General features: G+C 38.3%; 1 protein-coding gene across 1 annotated transcript in view; it reads right to left on the bottom strand.

The window, feature by feature from the left end:
• The window catches only part of LOC140231932 (uncharacterized), a 101,059-nt gene that overhangs the window by 21,694 nt on the left and 57,274 nt on the right, over window positions 1-22,091 (bottom strand). Inside the window, exons 3-9 of the mRNA XM_072312079.1 lie at window positions 20,242-20,523; window positions 11,617-11,766; window positions 10,159-10,376; window positions 8,472-8,576; window positions 3,408-3,602; window positions 2,613-2,732; window positions 625-750 (exon numbers count right to left, since the gene is read on the bottom strand). Coding sequence (XP_072168180.1) covers window positions 625-750; window positions 2,613-2,732; window positions 3,408-3,602; window positions 8,472-8,576; window positions 10,159-10,376; window positions 11,617-11,766; window positions 20,242-20,523 — 1,196 coding nt within the window. The remainder of the gene's footprint in view (window positions 1-624; window positions 751-2,612; window positions 2,733-3,407; window positions 3,603-8,471; window positions 8,577-10,158; window positions 10,377-11,616; window positions 11,767-20,241; window positions 20,524-22,091) is intronic.

Raw genomic sequence — 22,091 nt, 5'->3', positions numbered from 1 at the left:
GCCATCACAACAGCCTTCAAAGTGAAGTGAAGGGATGTGAAGTAGAGCGGGCCTCATAATTCACTGTTTTTGGGGCAAGGCCAACTATAGACATTAAGAAGCATTTCCTTCATAAGAGCACTCTGGCTAAAATCATAAAACAAATAGCACACCAAAGACCATTATCAGTTGAGTGTAATGTTGTCAGTCTTGTGCAAATATTAGACAGCAGAACAGCCACAAAACGAAATGTTAAAAGCCACCTTTTATGCTCTCACATTGTTTTCATTTTCTCTCCATCACTCATTGCAAGCAAACATTATTTTCTTTGTCTATTAATCTATCCAGCTATCTTTCTACCTATCGATCCATCTGGTTACTCATTCATCTACAACCTTGCCTAAGTCAAATCTATTTGGACCAAAGAAATAGCTTCGACTTCAAGAGAAAATTCGACTTATGAGCGATTAAAATCAATAGAATAATCTATTATAATGAGAAGAGGACTCAAAAAGACCTCTGACTTTGACTTATGCTAGGTCGACTTAAGCAAGGTTGACTGTATTTCTTTATTAATTCATCATTTATCCCATGCTTTCCTTACTTACAGAACAGATGAAATCCTTGATGTTCTGGCAATTTTACCTGGGCCTGATCTCTGCTAACAATTTCTAATTCATGCTGGGCCATTTCAAGGTGCTTCCTGTTCATCTGCATGGTTTCTTTCATCATTTTCTGTCGGTTCTTGATCTGCACAAGCTCGTTCTTTTGCTGCAGGATAGCAAATCCATGAGAAAACACCAAGAAAGCAAACAAACTATTCTCAAAGTGTCATCAATAATTCAATGATACTCTTCAAATTGGCAATATGTCACTGCCATCTGCCGCAAGTCCTTCTGATCACATAAACGCCTGTATCACATGATTAGACCTTTTTTTTTAAACAGTAAACATTCCTTTTTCAAGATAGCGCAGGGCAATAAGTGATTACATATTGTGGACTTAATTCATCCTGGGCTCAACATACATAAATAGAGGTATTTTTAGACAAAGTGAAAGACATAGCAGAAAAATAAATAGAGAAATCACCTCAATGTCATTAAGACCAGTGTTTAGTCACATACATAATAATTTAGGTACAATATTTACAAACCTCATAAGCACACAGAGATTACTAAAATGTCAACTTATACTGCCTGAAGGCAGCAGTCTATTTCACACTTCTTTGCATCGGCTTATACAAATTGGCACATCAATTTTTCTCAATGGATATTTGTCAAATACAAATTATATTTATTTTGGAGATAAGAAGAAATGGCTGATAACATGGTTATACAAAATGTTTTCAGAAACATACAGACAGTGATCTTTGAACTGTGAGGTAGATGATGCATAAAAAGCAAATGTGCTAACAGCTGTTATGATACAGTGATTTTCCATAAACACAAGGAATGGTTGTTGACTATTTGGGCCCTGATGGATTCAATGTGTTAGATTGTCTAACTTTGACTGTTTGACTTTGATAAAAAAGAAATAAGGCAAAGAAATGGCAGTCCCAAACATCACTTTGATCACATAAAAATGAAGAAAGGTGAGTAACTTCTCTGTTTTGAATGTTTCACACACACACACACACACAAAAAAAAACCAGCACAACAGAATGTTACTAGCAAGCATTATGCAAATGAGAAGAGATGATGATGTCATGGATGCACTAGTCTCTCAGTGACCTACATACAAATTTTCACAATATTTGTTCTTTGTTTGACATGAATAGAGAACACAAACCTGTATCCTTTACATCAGATGTCTTCGTTGTGTTGCAACAGCCTAACATATGCTGACTTTTACTGGGAGAGGGTTGTAGTGGACGAATTACTGATCACATAAAATTATAAGTAGATGACATAAAGCTAGTGGGTATGTGTGTGGTTGCAGCCAATGCAGCTGATAAATAAAGCACAACCTGATCACTATTCAGTGTATATATGTGAAATCTAAAAGTTGACAATTATTTAAATTCAAGTCTGATTCTAATGAGACTCTCTACCATTTTGTTGGTCTGTCGACTTCATTTCTTATATCAATGTCAACTGGAACACAATATCAAGTGCACCTGCATCTTAGATCTCTGCAACTCCAATGCCACACACAGATGGAACTGAAATGGAACCAGTATTCTGAGGCAATCAGAGAGATGGGGCGCAGGAGGAGAGGGGTGGGGGCACAGGAGGAGAGGGGTTGGGCACAGGAGGAGAGGGGTGGGGCACAGGAGGAGAGGGGTTGGGGCACAGGAGGAGAGGGGTGGGGCACAGGAGGAGAGGGGTTGGGCACAGGAGGAGAGGGGTGGGGCACAGGAGGAGAGGGGTGGGGGCACAGGAGGAGAGGGGTGGGGCACAGGAGGAGAGGGGTGGGGCACAGGAGGAGAGGGGTGGGGCGCAGGAGGAGAGGGGTGGGGGCACAGGAGGAGAGGGGTTGGGCACAGGAGGAGAGGGGTGGGGCACAGGAGGAGAGGGGTGGGGCACAGGAGGAGAGGGGTGGGGCACAGGAGGAGAGGGGCACAGGAGAGGGGTGGGGCACAAGAGGAGAGGGGTGGGAGCACAGGATGAAAGGGTTATATAGGAGTAACTAACCTGTTCAACTTTCTCCTGAGAATTGTGGAGCCTCATGCTCAAGCTCTCATTCATGAGGTGTGCCTCGTTGAGCTGGTTCTTGATCCTGTCAGAAAGACCCGACCCCGAGTCGCGGATGTTCTGTTGGGGGGAAAAAAACAACACACAAACAACTGTTTGCATGCCTAAACAATGCCTGGGGAAGGACTTTGGGCACCTGAGTGCGCGGACCTAGTGTGGTGAGTTGCATTATGGGTTTATATATAATAGAAAAAAAAATACAAATCACAGGTTCTGGGGTTCAGGAAGAATCAAATTTTGCCAAAATGGTAAGCTGATAGTACTGCAATCTGAGGACATATCTGATTGTGATTGCTACATAATGTTTAATAAGCGATTACATTATGAACCACAAGTTGGGCCACTGCAGATATCCACTGATCTTCTATGCAAGAACAAATTATTTGTAGATAGCAGATTCCTTTACTGATGTTTACTAATATTGCGCTGCATTCACTCAATCCACACCTATATTCGGATCGGTATCTGTATTAGGCAAATAACCTCCAAAGGGCAATTACCCCCTCCCTATCCCCCCCCCCCCCCAAGCTACACTGCGATTAGTAAAAGGGTTAGAGTAAAGATTAGGGCTAGGGTTAGTTGTGTTTCGGGTTAGTATTTTGGTTAGTGTTAGGATTAGGTTCTGGATTAGGATTAGGATTAAGGGTCAGGGGAAAGGGAAGGGGCTAGGGTAATTGTCCTGGGGGTAATTATCCTAGAAACTTCGGATGAACTTGTATTTTAATTAGAACTTACATCAATTCTCTCTAGCTCTGTCTGGAGCTCCTCCACCTTCTGGCGGTCCGAGAAGAAGGTGGCCTTGTGCTCCTTCATCCAAACCTCTCTCTTCTTTACTGACTGCTGAAGGTGTTTGGTCTGCCGCCGCTCCTGGGCGAACTTGCTCTGAGACTCCTTGAGCTGGCACTCCAAGTGAAAGTTCTTGAAGGTGGCCTGATGAAGGACGTTGGATGAGGATTTAGTTTTTACAAGAAGATGAGGGAGGATGAAGAAGGTGAGGGAAGATGGCGGATAAACAGAAGGAAGGAGGGACAAGAAGTAGCGGAAGAAGGTAGAGATGAATGATAAGAGAAAAGGGGAAGTGAATACAGGTTAAGGAGAAAATCGAGAAACAAGGAGAAGGAGGAGGAGGAGGACGAGGAATTAAGAAAGACCAGGTGGGGATGAAACAAACACAGGAAGAATGAGGAGGAAGAAGACAGAGGTGGAGGATGAGCGAGGCAAGGAGTGAGATGATGGAGATGAAAGGATGGATGAATTTATTCATTCACAACATCTTTTAACAGGGACATTCCATTCAGTTCTGCTGACAGCCAGCAGACCTGCTTTTCAAGGAAGCCCTGTATACAATAATACAATGCATACATAATCTTTCAGGTAAAAACAAACAGTAGGTGACCTACACAAAAACAAACAAACAAACAAACGAATTATATACAGTATTTACAAGTACACACAAGTAGTTTTGTACATTTTATGTATAAGGTATCAAGGCTGTATGCATGGTTGTTTTAATGTGTATGTACACAGGTGGACCAGATTAATGGAGAACATCCTATATGATATAGATATAGTACATACAGGCTGACCAGATCAGTGGAGAATTTTCTACGTGGTATACAATGTAGCTACAGTACATGCATGTGACAGGAAATACATTATAGCTCACTCAATCTAGAATGATTTAACCCATTCCAGAATATTCTGGGAAGTGCTTACATATTTGGATGAGTGAGGCACTGTCCCTGTAGCCCAATGCGATTGGTAGTTAATTTTGGCAATGATGTTATACACATAGTTAGGCAGTGAGTCATCCAGGATTCCTGGAATTTGGACTTGCTAGTATGTTCAGGTATGTGGCCCCAGGTTGGAGAAAATTACAGAATGTACTAGAAAGGGGTGAATGGATAGTATATAAGCTGGAGAAATTCTGCAGTAGGCAGAGTACCTAACACCTCTGCTCTGAGAGTTACGTCACTTCTGGCTCTGAAGCGACTTGTTATAGTCAGTCCTGTGTCACCTGCTGACCTGCTATACAAACTGTGTTTGTGGAGATAAGGCCTGGGAGACATTTTGCCTGCAGAGAATTAATTTGCCTACATTGGAGAGAGACTCCATATTTTAGTGTCAACGGACATTATTACGGCAAAGCTGTGACGGGCTGGATTCCTTGCTGGACATTATAAAGTGAATCATCATTCAATGCATCAACTGGACGTGGTCGTCATAACATTTGGATTCTGCCCGTTTCCTGTGGATTCTGCACGTTTCGCTGTGGACGTATATCCTGGATTTTTACCCCGGATTAATACCGAGGATTATCACAACCTGCGCCTCTGGATTTACGTCTGAGGTATCATTCATCGGTGCATCGCGGATCATTCATCTGTGCATTGAACATCGTATCTGGACACTGTCAAAGGATTACTTGCTTTCAAATTTGGCTGTACTACGTGTAAGTGATTCCACTACCGATTTATGATTGTTTCTATTGATCATTATTGTACTGATGTGAAAACCAATTACGAGTCTGTATCCACAATATCACTGTTAATAAACCGCCTGAACATTAGTTGATTGTTTCTTTTGTGCGATCATTCTCAGAGTGATTTTGGTCGTAACAATTCACAAATGGTACAGAGGGGTACCAGTGTATTACAATAACATGTGGTACATATATCAACTCAACTCAATGTATAATCAAATGAGCAAAAGACAAACAAACATTATTTTCTACCATGCTTCACAGCCTAAGATCATATAGTATGTAGCAATGGTCGGCAGTGTTTCTTGAAAAGAGGCAATGAACTCAGCGTCTGGATGGGAAGGGGTAACTTATTAAAGAGCATTGGACCATAATAAGAAAAGCTACGTTTTTTGTACTCAGTGTTAACCTGAGGAACAAACAGTGGACTGTTGGTAGCATACCGTGTTACATAATAAACGGATCGCTGTGTGATCAGGCGATTCAAGTAAGGCGGTGCAAAGCTGTTCAAAATTTTAAAGACCATGAGACAATGCTGGTATTTTATCCTGTCTGCAATATTTTGCCAATGTAGTGTTGGAATATACACTGATACAGATTCATGTTGCTTTATATTAAAAATCATACGAATATATTTATTTTGCATTATTTGTAATTTCTTAATGTGTGATTTGGAACATGAACCCCAGCTGGTGGAACAATAATCTACGTGGGGTAAAACTAATGAGTAATACAAATTGATAATCGTTTTACGTGATAGAAAACATTTCACTCTTCGTACACTTCCAATTGCACGAGCAATTTTAATGCAAATATTATCAACATGTTTCGACCAGTTTAAAGTAGGTTCCAGAATAACTCCTAAATACTTAAATTCATTTACCTGTTCAATATACTGACCATCGTACATTACAGAATTTTACAATTTTGCAATTTCTTTCTTGAACCAAACACCATTACTTTGGTCTTCTTTACATTTAACATCATCTTGTTTACTTTCATCCACTGAGAAATTTTATCGAGCTGTAGTTGCATTTCCTCTTGTAATAACTGGATATTCTTATTTCTACAAAATATCACTGTAACATCTGCATAAAGAGACAGTTTAACATTCGATGGTACATCTATATTACACAGGTCATTTATATAAATACAAAACAACAATGGACCCAGTGTTGAACCCTGGGGTACTCCAGATTTGACCGTTAGGCATTCACTGAGAACACCATTTATAGAAACACACTGTTGTCTATTGTTTAGATAATTTGTGAACCACTGTAGTTCTTTGGAAAATACGCCATATTTTTCAAGTTTATGAATAAAACTAGAAATGTCGCTACGGCGACTGGTGTATGCCTCCGCCATAATGCATGGTTCTCCTAATAGGTCTATAGTACAATGTCTTGACAATGTGTGATGACAGTTTCACACAATTGGCAAAATATTAAAATGACAGGTTTGCCACAAATGTGCTGAATGTTCACTTTCCTAGAACTAGGTTCAATTGGATGAATGATTAAAACGTCAGAGTGCAGGTATTTGGGGGAACTGATGATTTTCACTTGACTTTTGACCCTTTTACAAGTTTATGCATTGAGCAATTTTCAAGGTATTGAGAAAAGGTATAATTTCAGTATCAAATGGTAAAATAGTATTATCGAAACCTGGCCTTTGACCTTTGACCCCACAGTTCCAAAGAGAATCACTGTTAGGTAGAACATGCATAAATATGTAAGTTTCATGATAATACCTTGAGTTACTTTTGAGATATGGAGGAAAAAGTGCAATTTAGCACTTTCACTTGACCTTTGACCTTTTGACCTTTGACCTTTTGGCAAGAAACTTCCCACAGAATATATATTGGGTTACACATGCATACATCAAGTTTTAAAAAAATCCTTCAGGCATTGCATAAATATAAGGAAAGTAGTGATATTTTGAGGAGTTGACCTTGACCTTTGACCCCTGACCTTTGACCCATGACCCCCAACTTCCCTAGATAATCACTGCCCATCGGTACAAGCATATATACTAAGTTCCATGAAGATACCTTGAACCATTTGCGATATACGGAGAAAAACATGAAATTTCAAATTTTTGTTCACAAAAATAACCTGTGACCTTTGACCTTTGACCCTGTGACCCTAAAATCCACACAAAGTATCATCCCCCAAGGATATACCCTCATACCAAGTTTGATGTAAAACCACCACACGGTTCTTGAGATATCGACAAAAACAAAACGGGACGGACGGACGAACGACCCGAAAACATAATGCCTCCGGCCACTTCGTTGGCGGGGGCATAAAAATCATGTGGGACCAGGTCAAAGGCTTTTCGTAAATCCAAAAATAAACTTCCAGTGCAGTAACCAGTACATCGATTTTCTAATAGGTATTCGTTGATGTCACATAATGTTGTTGAAGTTGAATGGAATTTTCTGAAACCAGATTGGAATTGATTTAACAGTGAGTGATCTATGAAATATGTATACAATTGATTATGGATAGCTTTTTCGAATATCTTGGCTACAACAGGCAATAGCGATATTGGTCTGTAATTATTCAAATCAGTTTTACATTTACTTTTATAAATAGGAACAATTTTAGCAGTTTTAAAATCAGCTGGTATTATCGCTGTGGCGAGAGATTTGTTAAACAGAACAGACAGTGGTTCACAAATGTGATCAGCTGCTAATTTCAGTAGTCTTGGATGCATACCTAGAATTCCTATGGATTTACTAGAATCTATACTTTTCAATTCCTTTCTAACATATTTCTAACATATAATAAGAAGAGGACCAAAGAGGGGAAGAAGGAAGGAAAAGACACGCGAAATGAGACAGAAAAAAAGAAATATGAGTGTGATTGCTTATAGTTGTGCTTTTACGGTTTTTGTCTCCACCAAATTCATAAAGTTTATTCCACACGGGAAAAAAATCTTTGGAAGAGAAAATATAAAGTGCTGAAGACTATATCTGATTTATCCAACTACACATGAAATGTGTTCTCTACCATTTTCAACAAATATCACACGAATTGGCCCAACTCCTTTAAATCATTTTCCAACAACCCTCTGCTCTTTGTTCTCTCTTTTCAATTCTTCTTTTTCTTCAAATTAAAAATTCTTGCTCCTCCTCCTCTCCATCAATCTCATCTTCCTGGCTATTTCTCCTTTTCAATCCCATTCCCTCCCCTCCCCACCCCTTCCCCTCCCCCTCCCCCTTCCCTTCTTCCTCATTCTCCATACACCTCCACAAACACACTGTGTCAGTCCTGGGAGAGTGTGTGTGTGAAGATGGATAACTTGTCACTCACCAGTCTGGCATGATGCTTGGCCATCTCCGCCTCCTTTTGATACCGAATCACCCGGTCCTGAGAATCCTGCAGCATCAATCGCAGCCGCTCCATGTCGCCCTTCAGCTGTTCAAAGAAACCAACAGAGATTTGACTTCAACACAGCAAGTGATATATTCTCCAATGGACACAAGTATATCTCTTTATGTGTATAGATACATAGTCATGCATGCGATCATTGTCTTATCCTATGCTTTGAAAACAGCAGCTGTTGTATCAAAAGTAAAACATATGTTCAGATCCTGTTTTGATTCTCGATCCCTCAACACTCTAGTTTAACATCTACAAAACGTACTTAAATATATTGAACTTGTAATACCACAAATACACTGTACCATAAATCCTTTTATGTCCTCTGTTACTATGCTAATATTGATTCTGCTGCATTCATCAGAATATAAACAACTAGAGAAGCACTCTGAGAGCGCAGACCTCCGCCAAGCATGCAGCTCATTTCCACCACTGATTTTGTTTTTCCATAGAGACATCAGTGATTTCCACCCATACGTACTCATAGCATTGTGTGCTGAAAGTCACCCGATTTCCCAAAATAGAAGCCTTTGTTATGTCATAAACCCTCAGCTGCACGGCGCGCCTCGCCCTAGCAGAAACTAGAGCACGCACTTTAGTGCGCGCATGCAAACCTCACATACGCTTAGCCTGAACTCCCAAGTTCATTGACCCTACCTGCCAAAATATCAATAATCCTTCATAAATTCCCCCCAAATTCTCAGATCACTACCAAAAGTTAATCGTTTGTTACTACCAAAAGTTAATCGTTTGTTACTACCAAAAATTACCAAAAATTTTACTACCAAAAGTTAGTTGTTTGTTGTGTCATTCTCAAGCTTTCCTGCAAGTTTCATCCAAATTTGTTAACTACTTTTTGAGTTATTTTGCACACGGACAAACAAACGAACACACAAACCAACGGTAACGAAAACATAACCTCCTCCCTTGGCGGAGGTAATAAAAAGAATAGAACATAACAAAGGTGGAGTGTTTCTTGACAAAGTAAAGAATTACTGGCATCAATGATAGTTATTCCTATTCCCTCTCAGAAGTCCTCAAATTAATGCCCCTTTCACACTAGTCACTTGGGTGATCAACTGTGAGATTCAATGGGGACTCAAACATAAACAACCAAGAAAAACTTTTAATTTCATACCAGCTAATGAGCTCCTGCTTCAATTTCTGTTGCCCTGCTCTTCTGGGGTGCAAGTACACGTTATGGTGCATACATGTGAGAAAACAGCCCACAAGACGCTGCTTGTATGCTGACCTTCGCTTTTCACCTGACAGTTTACCTGCGATGCCTTTCATGCTACAGCGTCATCCAGGAACTCACGGGGACACCCGCGAGTTTACCAGGGATGGTTTATAGGTGGGATTTCTGAAAAGTCACCTGGTAATTTACCCAGGAGTTTACCTGCCGTGGTCCTTCATGCTTACAAGGTTACCTGGGAACTTGTGGCACAGGGACACCCGTGACGTTCACCAGGGACAGTTTGAGGGCATGATTTCTGAAAAGTCAACTAACAGTTCACTCGGAAAGTTTACTCACGGTGCCTTATTGCAGGATGAAATTTGCTAGGTAAAGTGTGAAAGAGGTATCAGAAACTCGCAATCATATGACCCTACTTCTCACCTTGTCCCTCTCCTTCCTGTCCTTCATAAGGTCCTTCTTGTCCCTCTGGAGCTGCCTCAGCTGTGATAACAGATTCCTCATGTCATGGTCTCTCTTGACCAGGTCCTCATCCTTCTTCTTTAGGGCCTCCTCCAGGTCAGTGCCCCTCTGGATGGTCTCTGTCATGTAGTTGAGGAGGTTGGCGGCCAGCGGGGCGGGGAGTTGGCTTTTTTTCGAGCCTGTGCGATCAAAAAACACGATTGTCAATTTTTACTGCACAATGCATGACCAAAACAAGAAGTAAAGAATTAAAAAACCCACAATAAACCTTGGCAGATCTCATAACATTTTCATGCCATGTTCAAGTTGATTCAAATATTCTAAAAAGAGAATGGTAGAAATTTCTTTTCAAATTTGGACTTGATATATGAAAAGCTGAATTATTTCAAAGTTTCACATGTTTTCAGCAGAGAGTGACATCAGTCACAACATCATACGCACAGATCACTTGAAGTGATTACATCAGACCTTTAACTCACTATTCTCCTCTTGGTTTTTGCACACATAAAGTACATCAGAATGTTGCCAATGTATGATGACTTAACCCTTTTCCTCTAGAAGTCGGCATGCTACATGTGCAGGTCTCTGCAATTGCACAAACAATACTTGACAGAGAGAATACAAGTTCTCCTAGCAGCACATCTTGTCAGGGAGATGTCATCTCACATACTGTAACAATTAAGTTAGAAAGCACCTTGCTACATAGTCATTTTGCTTTCTCTTGAAAACAAACCTTGAAACAAGAAAATACTTTGAACAATTGGTTTAGGGGGTAAAACTCTTTTACATAGAAAAAGGGATTGCTACCCAATTAATATACGTGTATAATATGTGGATTACACCAATGCATAAATATTGGTAAAACACATCAAAGAAGTTTGAGGAAGAATGAACAATGAATGGATCCTTCCACTTCTCTTAGTAACTTAAAAATGATAACTCTGTGCTGTATTCTGCACCATGTTCACAACATTCCTTTACACTTTCTTAATAAACTTATGGACCAGTGATGCTCTGCACTCATTAAAGGTCGTGTTTACCATTGGGAACAGTGATTTTAAAGATTTTCAAGATATGACATTTAATGTATATGTGTAGGTCTGTTGTACCACAAAACATCCTATCATACAAAATTTTAGCGATAAAGCCTAAAATATAAGGAGAAATCTGTATTTTTCTCAATAAACCGTAACTGTAGACGGTTTAGTCTGGAAACATTTTTATTATAACTATTGTTCATATTTTGTATATTTAACAATACCTAACATCGATTTTACCGATTCAAATGTTTACTGTGGTTGTTTCTATCCCTAACTCACATTTTAGAACTATTTTAAAGCACTAATGCTGGGTTTGTTTCCACCTCCCTGGTTTGTGTTTCATCTGCAAATGGTAAATTAATCCTTTAAGTGGACTTACGGTCAATAATGGTCTTTGCCCGCTTGATGGACATCTTAGCCTCTTGACCGGTCACCTCCTTGTACAGATCGGGGTGCTCAGCCTCCAGGTGGTCAATCAAGAATGTCATGCCCTTGGGGTCTCCACGGAGGACCTTGTCCAGAAAACATCCTTAAAGGGATGGATGGCATAGTATTGGTTGAGGTGAGGATTCAGCTTTTAACATCTTGTGAGATATTTAGAAACCATGCACTCTATGAATATGTTAAAGAGCATACAATTCTAGGGGAATTGAAGGTTTATTTGTGATGAAAATCGGTTTTGGAATGACTGAGATATCCAAAAACATGGTAAAACAAAGAGATCCCTATGAAAGCTGTGGCCTGTTGCGTCTTATTAAGATCGCTTTTTTGGTTATCTCAGGCATTTCAAGACCAATTTTCATCAAATAAACTGTGTATTCCTCTAAGAATGACATGTTCTTTCATATTTCAAAAGAAGTTCCTCATTATCCAACAAACACACACACACACACAAACAGTTGGAAACCTGCAGCCCCATCTAAACTCAAACTTGATCATACCAAGGGGGAGATGCATAAGATGGAAAGGGATTGGAAAGAGGAAAGAATCTGGGAATTGTGTTCACACCTCTGAGGATCGATGCAGAAGACTAATTGTATATGCCATATATTTCACAGGTTGTTTATTTCCATAAATTTTGCAAGTCGGGTGCTATTTGTGAATTTTAAAACACACAAAAATTTGAACTCTGATCCAGATATTAAAGCAACGATATGCATACATGTGCATGATTCCGTCCCTTGCTATATACTCAGTGATTGCGAATTTAACCACTCGAAATTGTCGAAAAGTTCCGATTCATGCAAAAAATAAAAAAAAGAGAGACTCGCTATAAAAAATGGTATTTACAGCAAATTAATTTACTGGTACATTAATTCACAGGAGACATGCTATAGTGCATGCATACTAACATTTGTTTTAGTTCATAAACTTGATTTAAACTGCGGATTTGGGTTCCACTACCTTGCGAACTCGGGCCATTGTGCCTATCAGAGCCATATCTCCCGTATGGTTTGCCACATCAAAACTTCTAACCAATTTTCTCAAAACTGTGTTTATCATGTGATCACATTCTTCCTTTTGGAGGGTTTTGGGATGTGAGCAATGTTTCATGGGAGAGCTTACCACAATGAAAACTAGAATTATCACTGAAGGTGATTAATACCCCCGCCCCTAGTGTTGCTTTATAGTATGTGATGTCATCAGGGCAATGACGTTACTACCAAGTTTGTGCACTTGTCGAATTGGAAACAGAATAATTTTATTGCAACTGATTGACAAATTGCCCTACATCGACGTAAATAAGCACTGAATTGATCAGTGTTTTTTAGTAGTAGCCATGATAAAAAATCATGGGCGTACATACTCGAGCAGGATTCGAACCTACGACCTCCTGATCACCGGACAGGCGTCATCTCCACTAGACCACCGAGCTTTCGCCCGACAGCAAGTGTTGGTTCTAATCCTTATAGCATGCAGCGGGTACTGCTTTGTTATTCAAATTCATGAATTTCTTTGAATAACAAAGCAGTACCCGCTGCATGCTATAAGGATTAGAACCAACACTTGCTGTCGGGCGAAAGCTCGGTGGTCTAGTGGAGATGACGCCTGTCCGGTGATCAGGAGGTCGTAGGTTCGAATCCTGCTCGAGTATGTACGCCCATGATTTTTTATCATGGCTACTACTAAAAAACACTGATCAATTCAGTGCTTATTTACGTCGATGTAGGGCAATTTGTCAATCAGTTGCAATGAAAACATCTCGACGGAAGAAATTCATGAATTTGAAGAATAATTTTAGTTTACTGTACAATTACAGAGTTGACACTGAGTATAAAACTTACAGCAAATGGAAACATGCTTTCCCCCAGCATCACTACACTTAAAGACCATCATACACACCAAATTTGACCTTTATAGCTTGAATGGTTTATTTTGATACAAAAATGAGTGGTTACCATGGCAACACATTTTCCTTAAACTAAACATTGGTGTCTTGCAAAACTACACTTCTAGATCATGATACATACTAAATTTGACTTTAATTGCTTGAATGATGGAAAAGTTATTCGATCTGCAAGGTTTTTGTAAAATTATGGTTACCATGGCAACGGTTTGTGTGACAAACACAAAAATTATGTATTCTACATCTATACCTCAGGGCCATAATGCCCACCAAATTTGGTTTCAATTGCTTGAAAACTGTGGAAGAAGTTCACTCCACAGGATTAAAAAAAAAAAAAAAAAAACGCGGTTACCATGGCAACGCATTGTCCGATACATATACAAAAGGACATTTTGCAAAACTACACTTAAAGAAACACCAAGAAACACACCGAATTTCACCTTCATAGATTAAATGGTTCAATTTCATACAAAAATGAGTGGTTACCATGGCAACACATTTTTCTTATATTAACACATTGGTGTCTTGCATAACTACACCTCCAGATCATCATACATACTAAATTTGACCTTAATTGCTAGAATGATGTGGAATTTATTCAATCCACAAGGTTTTGGTAAAATCATGGTTACCATGACAACGCTTTGTCCGACAAACACAAAAATTATGTGTTGCACATCTATGCCTCAAGGCCATAATGCCTACCAAATTTGATTTCAATTGCTTCAAAACTGTGGAAGTTGTTCACTCCACAAGATTTCGAGGAAAACATGCGGTTACCATGGCAATGCTTTGTCAAGTACAAACACAAAGAGTGTCTTGCAGAACTACACCTATAGATCATCAGATACCAATTTTGAAATTGATTGCTTAGATACCATGAAAGTTATTCAATCCACAAGGTTTTGGTAAAACTATGGTTACCATGGCAACACATTGTCCGACAAACACAAAAAACATGTCTTGTACATCTATACCTCAATATCATCATTTACCCCAAGTTTCATTTAAATTGCTTCAAAACTGTAGGAGGAGTTCGCGACGCAAGATTTTGCAACAGACCGACCGACCGCCCGACCAACATCGCGGTGATTCCTATATACCCCCTTCACACTACGTGTGGCGGGGGTATAAAAAAAATTTTATATACACCTACAAAAGGAAGACGGTATGGTATGAAGAAGAAACTTCCTGCAATATAAGTTCTGTAACAGCTTCAAATAAAATTTAATAGTTTAATTGCTGTTTTGGTTGGATTTGATATGAACTGAATTTATATCCATACGGTATTCACAAAAACACAAAAACAAGCATAACTGAGTCACAATGATGATCACTATGCAATAGCATTTTGTCTTTTCTTTTGACTTACGAAAGGAATATTGAAACATATACTCTAATCTAACATACACTTTTGCAACATGGTAATACAAAATAGTAACAGGAACCAAAGTGGGAGAGCATGAATTAAAAGCACAGCTTGTATTACTTTGCCCCCCCCCCCCCCTCAAAAAAAAATAATCACACCATAGAACAGTATAACAGAGTACCCAAATGACTGAATAAAAAGAAAATGGTGCAACTAGCAATGACAGTAATGTATATATCTTACAAGTCTTCAAAACAGTTTAAAAGAAATCGACTGGTCTTCTGTATACATCACTACCGATGTCAACTTGTCTTATGACTACTTCATATCTACTATTACCTCCGAAACTGATAACCACATTCCCCTGCGTAACGTAAAAAATAGACATAAGCAAATTCCAAGACTCCCGTGGATAACCCAGTCGATATTACAATCCATAAATAGGAAAAATAATTAGTTTTATACATACAGATGCAACCCCACTGAAAAAAATAAGAAAAAATATGTTTCATACAAAAACACACTCACCAAATTATTACGAACGCAGAAGAAAAATTTTTACGTTAATCAGATAAGCAAATATAAAAATGACATTAAAAACAAATGGAAAACATTAGAAAAATGCTATGAATACACCTAATAATTCATCTAACATTTCTGAAGTTCGATGGGGCAATGCCTCCAGCAACACTCCCGCTGGCATGGCTGAAATTTTCAATGACTTCTTCTCTTCAATTGGAAAAAAATCTTTCTCAAAATATTCCTTTTTCTAGTAAATCCTTTAGTGATTTTTTAGATACACCTAACTTCAAAACTATATTTTTTGACCCAACATATAAAGAAGAAATAACAAAGATCGTTGCCAATTTGAAAGAAGGAAAAAGTCCTGGCCACGACGGAATTGACAACCACTTGATAAAAAACATAATTCCACAAACAGTGGATCCCTTAGTACACATTATCAACTCATTGCTTACAACTGGCCATGTGCCAAATAGTATGAAAATTGCGAAAGTAATTCCTATTTATAAGAAAGGGGAGAAGGATGATGTCAATAACTATAGACCCATCTCTTTATTATCTTCTATTTCTAAGATTCTCAAAGGAATAGTTTACATCAGGACAGTACATTTTCTTAAAACCTGCGACATATTTTCAAACTTTCAATTTGGATTCAGGGAAAATCACAGCACAACACACTCACTACTCGCCCTCATCGACAAAGTCACACACGCACTCGACACATTTTCACACACAATAGGTATCTTCCTGGACTTCTCCAAGGCCTTTGACACGATTAACCATGGAATATTTCTCGCCAAATTATCCCATTATGGCATACGTGGAAAGGCCTTGGAGTGGTTCACGAGTTACCTATCAAAAAGATCCCAATTTGTACATGTCAACGGCTTTGACTCTCAAAATAAAACAATTGCATGTGGTGTTCCACAAGGGAGTTTACTAGGCCCACTGTTATTCATAATTCATATCAATGATTTTCATAGATCCTCAGAGAAACTATCACTCATATTAATCGCGGATGACTCTAACCTCTTCTTTTCCCACCCTGACCCAAATATCTTAACAAGAACAGTAAATGAAGAATTGAAAAAGGTGATACAATGGATATACGCAAATAAATTGTTACCAAATATTCAAAAAACAAAATATATGCTTTTTAGTAACTCTTTAGATAGCCTCCCAGGCAATATAACATTTGATACTACTCCCCTACAAGAAGCTTCTTCCTTTAAATTTCTTGGTGTTTGTGTTGATAACAAGCTTTCATGGAGGAATCATATTGAATTGATAACATGTGTAAAATTATTTCACGTAATATTGGCGTAATGAACAGATTAAAATATTATCTTCCTTCATCTGCATCATATACTCTTTATTCTAGTTTGATACTACCTTATTTAAACTACGGGATCCTTGCTTGGGGTAATACATATCAGATATTACTTGATAAACTTTTTTTATTGCAAAAGAAAGCGCTCAGAATTGTCTTTAATCTACATACCTGAGAACATACAGATGCTTTGTTTTTTGACCAAAAAATACTAAAAATAAAAGATTTGTATGTGCTTCAACTTGGCCAGTTTATGTTTAATTATAACAGCAACTTTTTAGCTAAGATATTTCACGACTCATTTCATCGAAACAGTCATAGTACATAAATATCCCACGTGACGATCCGACGAATTTCATCTTCCATTAATGAGAACCGCACATGCCCAAAGTACATTTCTTTATACCGGACCCAGACTTTGGAATAATCTAGATAATAGTTTAAAAGATTCCCCCAAATTTGTTACATTTAAATACAAATTCAGAAAACACCTACTCTCTACTTATAATTCTAGATGATATAAATTGCTTTAATTCACGCTTGAGCTTTCACCTGTCCTGATGTCGCAGCACTTGGGGTGATCTGTATGCAGAACTCTCTTCTTTCTTCTCTCCTCTTCCTTTCCTGTCTTTTGTTCTTAGTAGACTTGTATTGTTACCTTCTTCTCTCCTCTCGGTACTGCCTCGCGTCTTATATGTGTATGGGTAATGTGTGTACGTGTGTGTTGTCCTTGTCATATTTTCCCGGTACACTTGGTTCAGTGAACAGTGTCCGGGCATTAGCACTGATATTCTATTTTATTTTTTGTTTTTCGGACCTGCGTATCTCAATATAACTACATGTATATCTTTACAAATGACTTAATTAATCTATATTAAATACAATACATGTAGTTATAAAAAACCCTCACATAATATATTATTTACTCATTATTTATCTAGCCATCCACGTCCCACAAGCTTTGCTTTTTAGTGGATCACTATTTTCCATAAACGAATCTATTTTTCGCATGCCCACGAAGTATATATGCATTGTTCTTCCTAATTATTGCATATATATATATATATATATATATATATATATATATATGTTGTTATATAATTTCTCTCGGATACTACATGAATCTTTTGCAAATGTTTGAACAATATTATTTCATGACATGTTACTTTGTACTATGTTTTGATTTTCGTTGATTGGTTGATTGGAAATAAACTATGATTGAATTGAATTGAATTTAATATATATATATATATATATATTCATATATTTTAATATTACTGCCATGGCTAATTGCACCAGTTATATATAACTTATATGCCATCAGAGGAAAAAGAAACATGGTTATGCCAATATCTCATTTCAAAGAGCAATTTTTCTGTATAACACTGCTAATCCTGTTTTCATAAGAAATGCAGCAATTTCGACAATCGTATCTGCATGCAGCACTTCCCCTTTCACAATGTACAATATTGCAGGCTATGCTATAAATGAAACATGTGCCGGCCACTGATCGAGCCAAGCTTTAGAATGTGTACAGTAGAAAAAGGATCAGTATTGACTTAGCGTGATGGGGTGGGTGCTTAGGGGTTTTCCCTACTCTTTGTCTCTCTCTCTCTCTCTCTTCCTTTCTCTCTCTTTCTCCCTCTACATGTGTACATGGATTTTTTTTTCTTTTTCTATATAATTTGTCCTCCCCGTCTGCGGATCACACTCTTTACTCATTTGTCAAAGCTCACCCACTCGGAAAGGACTTGGAGTTAATATTGATCCTGTTGAGTTACCTTTTTATCTCTGTGTAGTCATGTTCACATTTGTGCTTTTTGTTTACAGCAGACTTTGACTGGTATAAGTGTGTGTGTGTGTGTGTCTGTGTGTGTGTGTGTGTGTACACTACTTTTTCTCTTGTGCTAATTCCCTTTTTTTTTTCATTACTTCCCCTATTATATTTGTTTCCTGTAAATTTCAACTAGTCAGACACCTTTCCTCTGTAGCAGCCTGTTCAGTGCTGACGGAGTCACCAACTCGATCACTGTTTGCACAGCACTTGATTTTGCTCTAATCGTCATCATCATCATCATCATCATCACTATCATCATCATCACAATCAAATTTCTCTCTCTTCACTTTGATAGATTATTTTTTTCCCTTGTGGCTTGGTTGGAGTTTGGAGTTTGGAGTTGGATTTACTTTACAAACCTGCAATGTATAATGATGATATCAAATCACAAATCTGAAACCTGACCATGAAATGCCATTTGCGTAACTGTTAATAGATTTAGTAGCTCAGGAAAGCTAAAGGATACAACCGGAAAATGACAATTTTGCTAAAGTTTAGTCATCCTTACCTTCATCCCATTGTTATCATTACTTTATCTAACAATTATTGTTATTTAAAAAAAAAATCAATTTCTACTCTTATACCAGGTTGCATTATCCTTTGATATTCCCATTTCTCAAGTTATGGCTGGAAAATGACAGTTTTACCAGTTTCATGGCATTTGACCTTTGATCTTGAGGGTGTTTCCCCAACAGGTAACCAGCACATTTACATAGACCAAGCATCAAACAAAAATCGCTGGAGGGCTTTCTCAAAACCTGGGGCAGATGGACGAATGGACAATCCCGTGGACATCCTTCTTCTAATAATCATCAAGTTTTGATAGGACAGAAACCTTTGATAGGACAGAAACCTTCAAAAGTTTGTTCTGCTTCCCATAAAGCTTGAACAAACTGAAAGGTAACCTGACAAACAAACTATATCGAAAGGTACCATTCTCGGAATAGGTACATTAAACATCTTATTGCTAGGTCTTCAGAGGAAAAATATCTGTCGATCTGCATTCAATAAATGAAATGACCAGTGTATTACACAATGTCAACCAAAACCTTGTCAGTCAAAAAATTAACAACTAGGATTTTTAAGCACTTGGAGAACCCATTGAGACCCCAGCCAAGGAGCTCATTTCCACCCATATACGCATTATGCTAAAAATCAATGCATTTTCCAATGATAGAAGAAAAAATCCTTTCTAGTGTCTCTACCATTAAAGCTTCCTGCTGTGCCTTGAGTGTGTGCTCAGTCCATGTATGCACACCCCAAACACGCACAGCTTGATTTTTTTTTGTTTATTAGCCCTATTTGCCAGAGATGAAGCATCATTCAAAAATTCACAAAAAATTCCTGAACCCACACAGTGATGTAGATCACTACCAAAATGTAAGGACATCATTTGTACCTTGTGTCATTATCAAATGTTTTCTTGAAAATTTCATCAAAATCCATTCACAACTTTTTGAGTTATTTTCCAAACTGACAGACAAACACACAGATTACACACTAATGTAGGCAAGAAAACAACAACATATAAACCTCCTTGGTGGATGTGAAAAGACAGCAAACTGAAAGGGCAGGAATTAGGAGCTTTGATGGATGTACCTGCTTTCTCTAAGCTGGTGGGGTGGCGGTATTCATTCCGTATCAGCTCTTCATCCTCGTGGTTCAGGAAGCGCTCCTGGCGGAATTTGGGGAGGAGCTCTACGACGTTCAGCCGCTGCACCAGGATGTGTCTGTTGTCCTCCAGCAGGTCCCGAACATCCTCGGAGTCCCGCCTGGCCCCAGTCATGATGGGGACGTAGTCCTCTTCACTCTGCATGCTCTGGGGGCTAATGAGGCCTGCCTGAGCCTGGGCCTGGGCCTGATGAGGTCTCACTCGAGTGCCTGAGAAAAAGAAGAAGGGGGGCGGGGCACAGACGGGTGAATGGCTGGCTGGCTGGCTGCCAATGTTCAGGGAGTGTGACAGCTCAGGGAATGTACCTTAGATCATTGCTAGAAGTTAAACAAAAGGGATAAACCCAACATGACTGTGCTACACTACATTGACATTTTATGCTCATGGCACTTGCAGATAATGGCAAACCTTCTCTGGTGAGAATGCTCTCCATCAATAAGATATTCTTCTGTATGTAAATGACAATATTTTCATAAAAATTGCCAACTACAGTAGGCAACAAGCTGGTATGGTTTAAAAGGCATCTGCTTAACAATCTAAGTAATTATTATAATTAATAATTGATAATTGATAATTAAAAATTAATAATTAATAATTAGTAATTAATAATTAATACTTAATAATTGATAATTAGTAATTAATAATTAATAATCAATAATTAATATACTATAAGCATAACTTATAGGCCTATACATATCGAACAAAGCAATTGGACCATGTAGTTCTATTATGATAATGACAATATTGGCAATTACTTGTATTATATATGCATAAATCTATGTACAACTGTACACACATTGTATGGAAGTTTGTATGAATGTATTTTGTATCCTGTATTTCATTGTGTATCAGTAAAAATCTAATTTTTGTTTTCATGATTAAACAGGAAAAAAATACATCATATCATATATCATATTATCATATCATATAAAAAAATCATATAATCACATCACATCATTTATCACATCACATCACATCATTTATCACATCACATCACATCATTTATCACATCACATCACATCATTTATCACATCACATCACATCACATATCATAATCATATCATATTGTCTTAAGCATGATCAAATATTCTTGTTTTGAAGCCTATTAAGACCAGCAGAGCAATGCTGTCCCCTCTGCTGCTACATAAAAAAAAAACAAAAAAACACACACACACACACAAAAAAACAACAACACTCAGTCCCTCTGATAGGACATGAATGGCAGATGCCTCCAAAGGGAACAATGACACATTCTTGCAAAGAACAAAACCGAAGTATGCAGTAAAGATCTGTGTACATGCCGTACGGCATGAACGCAGTCAGCACACTTACATATTGTGTGCAACTGGAGTTTTGGGTGAAAATTCTTTTTACAATTCAAATACATTTTTTGCTACAAAAGTCAAGGTGTACCTTACACACAAGTGTGCCACATACACAGAGACTCCAACTCTCCCGTTTTCGACGGGAGATCTCCCGCTGAAAGCCCATTTTTGCAAAATCTCCCGTTCTCCCGCTTGAGATTTGATTTCTCCCGCCCTGGCTCTGTGTCTCCCGGTGGAAAGGATTTCTTACTTATTGCTAACGTATGTTGAAAAAATAAGCCTTAGATAGCACCAGAGAACATCTAGAACCCTAGGAACTTCGCGGTTCGCACACATCTACTTGGAGTCTCCCGTTTGCTAGGGGTTTCGGGCGGGAGAATCTCCAGATCAGAAGGTGCTTGGGGTTGGAGTCTCTGCATACACAGAGCTTTAAATAGTAATCAAATATCAGG

The sequence above is a fragment of the Diadema setosum genome, chromosome 8, assembly GCF_964275005.1.
Source record: "Diadema setosum chromosome 8, eeDiaSeto1, whole genome shotgun sequence".
NCBI classification, from domain to species: domain Eukaryota; kingdom Metazoa; phylum Echinodermata; class Echinoidea; order Diadematoida; family Diadematidae; genus Diadema; species Diadema setosum.
The sequence above is the reverse complement of the archived record's forward strand: the minus strand, read 5'-3'. Positions and strand labels throughout refer to the sequence as shown.